The 5,838-nt window shown below is 32.2% G+C and overlaps 1 protein-coding gene across 2 annotated transcripts; it reads right to left on the bottom strand.

Annotated features, from left to right (window-relative positions):
* On the bottom strand, positions 2,556 to 5,334 carry LOC107622196 (F-box/FBD/LRR-repeat protein At5g53840-like). Of its 2 annotated transcripts, none has more exons than XM_016324081.2 (5): positions 5,171 to 5,334; positions 4,061 to 4,962; positions 3,805 to 3,954; positions 3,415 to 3,713; positions 2,556 to 2,991 (listed from the first exon to the last, which is right to left on the bottom strand). In XM_016324081.2, the coding sequence occupies exons 2-4, from the start codon at positions 4,928 to 4,930 to the stop codon at positions 3,435 to 3,437; spliced, it is 1,299 nt and encodes a 432-aa protein (XP_016179567.1). In that variant the 5' UTR covers positions 4,931 to 4,962; positions 5,171 to 5,334; the 3' UTR covers positions 2,556 to 2,991; positions 3,415 to 3,434. The 2 variants fall into 2 exon arrangements, with proteins under 2 accessions (XP_016179567.1, XP_016179568.1); XM_016324082.2 differs by having other exon boundaries at positions 2,589 to 2,852.

Raw genomic sequence — 5,838 nt, 5'->3', positions numbered from 1 at the left:
CAAGAACGACCAGCACTGAGCCGTTCGGCCTCCAGCGTGGCAGTAACACATGGAAGATGGTGGTCGGCAATGGTGAAACTAGAATTTTAACATGGAAATCTATATGTTCATCGGATGGAGAACTATCCTAACATTGTTTTCGATCAAATTATAAACTTCTACAAATTCAAATAAATTGATTTCACAACAATGTTATACAATTAACACCACATTTATTTAGGCTTGAACACTGACTTATGAACAACACAAAACATATTAATTTCTTTTGGTAGACGTGTTTTTGCAAGTCTTCGTTGATGTAAACAAGAGTTCCAAATTCGATTCATTTTAGCATCAACTTAGCATTCGATTTTACAAATAATTTTTTATAATAAGTTAAACTTAGAGTGTATGATTTTTACCAAATTCAAAAACTTAAAACAAAAATAGGTTAATGATCAATTGATTCGATTAAGACAAATTACAAACAATGAGTGTTTAAAATGAGCCAAAATAACTTGTACACATTAAATATATCACTTTTTATAAATTTTGAATTTTAATAAATAAAAATAAAAAATCTTTTAAATATATAAAATAATCTATCATATATCGTAAATTAAAATATAATTTATTTATTTTATATTTTATTTGTTGCAATAAAAAATAACATCTTAATATAAATTTTATTTGTTTTTTTAGTTGGGATATAAATTTTATTTGTTGAAATAGTCACATATTATTGTTGTCACATCAATTTAATGGTTCCATCTCATATTCTCGTTGTTATAGTGTTACTCATTCTCCCAATCTTTGCATCGGCTCCCACAAGACCACAACACTCCCAAGGCTTGGTTCTAAACAATGGCTTCACAAAAAGACAAAAAACACATTCAAGAAGAACAGCCAACACCCTCTGTCTCTTTACCCTACTATATAATTTTACCAATCCATCTCCACCTTTATAATTTTTTAATATATATCTCAACGGTTCTGCATTATGGCATAGTAATATATCAGTAAAGTGTCCTGGCACATGTGAAAATTTTCCCATATCCAGCGGCTTCTATGAAGAAGGCGGCGCAAAGGAGGCTCGAGGGCTTGTTAAGGAAGGCGGCAAGGGCTGACGAAGGGGGGAAAACGAAAGGCGTTCATATGTTGTTGGTTGTAATTATTATAATATTATGTTTGTATGAAATTTTTTTCGTTTTTTTGTTGTTTTTATTATACTTCTCACTGTACTTTATTTTGTTTTTATTATATACTAATGATAAGTAACAAAAGAGTCATAAATAATAAAAATGTATAGTCCAAAATGATACTAAATTAAAAAATTATAGAAGATTTTTTTTGTTTAAGTGATCTAAAATTTTGAAGGCAAAAATAGCTCGAAAGAAATGAAAAAGAAAAGCATGCAAAGTGAAAAATTCATGGCAACGCGTTCGCGTAAGAGGGAAGTCTGCCAAGCAAGCACTTTTCGTTGGGTTGGAGACATTTGGATGGAGGGACTTATCCGTCCAACTTTTAGGTAGTGTTTGGTGGAGAGACAGAGACTAAGAGACAGAAATAAATTTTAGTATTATGTTTGGTGCAAAGTGGGAGACAGAAATTAAAACAATAATGAAATTCTAATTTAATTTGTACAAAAGGTAAAATTAGAATTAATTAATTGAAATGATGGTATTTTAGGTATAAAATATTATTAAAGTTTCAATGTGTCCTCACTTTTTGGAGGTGCTGAAATACTGAAATTTTAGGACAGAGACAGAAATTTTAGTACTGAGCCAACAAACATGATACAAACATGATACTACTTCAAAACAAACGCTACCTCTACCTTAAGGACGTCGGGGACTTAAAAGTATTTTTCAATACTCAGAGACGAAAATGTCCGAAAAAAAAATGTCAGAAATCTATTTATCTTTTACTCTAAATTATATTTTTTATTTACTACATATTTTTATCTTATTTATATGTTTGGTGCAAAGTGGGAGACAGAAATTAAAACAATAATGAAATTCTAATTTAATTTGTACAAAAGGTAAAATTAGAATTAATTAATTGAAATGATGGTATTTTAGGTATAAAATATTATTAAAGTTTCAATGTGTCCTCACTTTTTGGAGGTGCTGAAATACTGAAATTTTAGGACAGAGACAGAAATTTTAGTACTGAGCCAACAAACATGATACAAACATGATACTACTTCAAAACAAACGCTACCTCTACCTTAAGGACGTCGGGGACTTAAAAGTATTTTTCAATACTCAGAGACGAAAATGTCCGAAAAAAAAATGTCAGAAATCTATTTATCTTTTACTCTAAATTATATTTTTTATTTACTACATATTTTTATATTATTTAAGTATTATTATTAATTTATAAATATTTTATAAAATAAGATTTATTTATTCACTTTACGAATCTAATTTTTTTTTTTAAATTAAATAAACTGATCTTATCTAAACTATTACAAATTATATATTTCAAACCAGATAAATGTTCAGTTTAATTCTTTAAAATTGATCCAAAAGCACTGCAAACAATCATGCAAAATGCGGACGACAAAAATGATCTTTTGCCAAATATAAATAACATTTGTCAAATTCATGAATATATGTCTCAAATTACTGGGTCTGCTACCGCAGGTTAAAATTTTTAGCTATTCTTTTTCATTTGAGTCCTTGAAGAATAATGTACCTAGACGGCTAGACATAGATTTTATGAGGTTTAATCAATTTTACATCCTTGTAATTACCATATCGAATAGGTCAACAGAAGAAAATCAAATGTAAGCATTTAACTATCATTTTGGTCAAAACAAACAACTCTAGTTGTCCAAGACCGGGAGCTCCTTCCAGAGGCAGCGCCACCTGCGAGACAGGACGCTGGTGGGTATAGAGTGGTTTAATCTAGCAACACGGTTAAATAGCAGCCCACATGTTTTGTGAATATAACCATAAAACAAGCAAACGTTTGGCAGGTTTCCCAGAGAGTAGAGATGCCATCATCCTGCATCGTAAATCGATATATTCAAGAGCCTATGCAAATTATAGCATTAAACGGCATATATAAATTTCCAAGGTTGAGGGACCAAAAAAAAAATTATGCATGAAACAAAGAATTGAAAATACTTGTCATTGTCAATATCAAAGTTAGCGAATCCAAACCACCGATAATGTTCAAGTGCATATTTCATTATTTCTCAAGGAACAGGGCACCAGACAAATTTATTCATAAGCATGATATTCGGTAAGAAGTATTCACAAGCATCGACAAATATTCAAGAATTTAGGTGGAACACTGGCCCTAAAATTGACTCAATGTTCTGCAATTTTAATAATATAAAACTCTAAGACTCCAAGATGATATCATGTCAACAGTTTTGATCAACGAACAACAAAGGATAAGGATAGAGATAGTGTGAGTTCATACCATGTTAAATGGGATTTTGATCAATGAAAATTTAGCTGACATATTGTAGAGCCCCTCGGTATAACAGATAAACCCCTGACAATATTGTACTTTGTCTCTCGGTCAAAACCAGATTTAAGATGAATTGTCACTGTCTTCAAAACAAGTCCTGCTTGTAAAAGATATGCAACAAATTCATATTCATCTGCAGCATTTTGATATTCTCTAAACTCAAAACTCTTGAGATGTGATGTCACACAACTGGGAACCATGGTTGGTGGTGTTGGTCCATTATAGTCCATGGTGCGGACATAGACTTCCTGATAACAAAAAACAACACTTCTCATTAGACTCAGGCAAACAACAAAAAGTAAATAGAGACACTAGATTTAACTTGAAATGCATTCATACCTCCCAAATACGAATTACGAGAGCTTCAAGTACATGACAGCTGTGAAGGAAGTTTAGCAGGAAGTTTGTGTTGAAAAATGGAATATCAAGCTCTAGATTGAGCAAACGGTGAAATTCTGGAAACTTGAAAGCTGGAGCACTAAATAAGCACTGTGTAGAAGATAACTAGACATTAAATATAATTCCTAATTCAAAATTATAGAGTTATATCAAACATTAAGCTTGAGGAATCATGGGATTATAATAAGCATGTTACCCGTGTTGTGTAAGGTTTCAGTGCCAACAACTTTGTTTCACGAAGTGCCTGGAGAAGCATGGGCACCCAACAGACATGTTCATCAAGTTTGTGTTCTTCACGAATATCAACATGTGCCTCCACCATGTTGGGAAAATGGCTAACCGAAATCTGTAGCTCAGAAAACACCGGCGTCACTATTTTCACATGGAGGTATTCAAGAGATGGTGTGTCTATCACACGATGGTTAATCTCATCACACACGATAGAGTAATCTTCAAAGGTTAAACTCTTCAATGTCTGGGGCATCTGAATTGTAGGTATATAAACATAACCTTGTAGAATGAGCTTAAGATTTTCAAGAACAGGACAGCCAGATAAAAACTTGTTGTCCACACGGGAAATATTCAACTCTAGGTTCTTGAGGGATGGCAGATATACATCTGGAAACTCTGGACCATAATACAATGAAATATCACCTTGCAAAACAAGGGACTTAAGTGATGTACACGTGAATATGGCTTTAGGCAAGTTGATTCCAAACATTACATTTACTTTAAGGCTGAGATCTAGTTCCTGAAGACGGGGCCCAATGACGGCATTAAGCCATGTTGAGATGGCATCCTCTTCAAATTTTTCGCAAGTGAGGCGGAACTTTTCGATGGGATACGAATCTGCATTGCGCAGAGCTAGAATAGCATTGACAAAAGAATCAAAGCTGGCTTCCCCAGAGGACCAAAAGGATCTATCATCTATGTCAAGGACTTGGAGATTCTCCCAAACATGGCGCCACCTGCGACCGAGGATGCTGGTGGATACAGCTTGTTTTGTTGGGAGGTATGAGAGAATGTCGCAAAGAATAGTGTCCGGTAAGTAACTGATCCTATCCATGTTGATGGATTCGCCTTTTGTCAATTTTGTATCTGGAGAAAGGGTTACAATTAGATTTAGGGTTAGGGTTTCAATTTAGTGAAAACGAAGGAATCAATTTAACTCTTGGTTGGTTCCGCTTGAGGACTAAGATTCTAACAATGATCAGATAAATAAATAAAAAAAAAGGAAACTGAAAGAAGATATGAATCAAATATGAACAAAAATACAAAATGAATTTCAGAGAAAGAAGAGGTGTACGAGCGGTGCCGTGATTTGCCGGCGAGTGGAGAGCGGTGGGGCCGTGGTTGTGAGTTTTGACGGCAGTGGCGGCAGCTGTATTTAGATTTTAAATAAGAACGATAATAGAGAGGGAAAGGAAAGAGGAACCGGGCGACTGGCGTGCGACTTGCGATTATTTGACCATTTCTATATATAAAGTTGGGTGAGAGAACCAGTGAACATTTTTTTAAAAAAATAAAAAATAAAAATATCACGGACAATCAATATACATATTTCTACAAAAATTAGTTATCATTATTTTCAATCATCTTCCTTCTCTACTAAAAATTATTTTATAATTAATTAATTATGCACATTTATGAAAACGTTAATAATCTTGCTTTTATTTAAAAAAAAAAAATATTGACAGTATGGTCAAATAATTAACGTTTTAGTGTTGTCATTTTTGTTTAGTTTTAGTGATTAAGAGTTTTAAAATCTATCCTCTATTATTCTATTATATTATATTAAAATAAATTTTTTGTATTTGATGATAAAATTGGTATAGTATATTTTTTAATATATTTTTAATTTATTAAAGTAAATAAATTAACTTTTATATAGTTATTAAGTAAAATATACACATATAATAAAATTATAGATTATTTAATTAGTTTAATTAATCAACTATATTTATTAATTATATC

Source organism: Arachis ipaensis, chromosome B10, assembly GCF_000816755.2.
Source record: "Arachis ipaensis cultivar K30076 chromosome B10, Araip1.1, whole genome shotgun sequence".
NCBI classification, from domain to species: Eukaryota; Viridiplantae; Streptophyta; class Magnoliopsida; order Fabales; family Fabaceae; genus Arachis; species Arachis ipaensis.
This window is presented reverse-complemented; position numbering and strand designations above follow the sequence as displayed.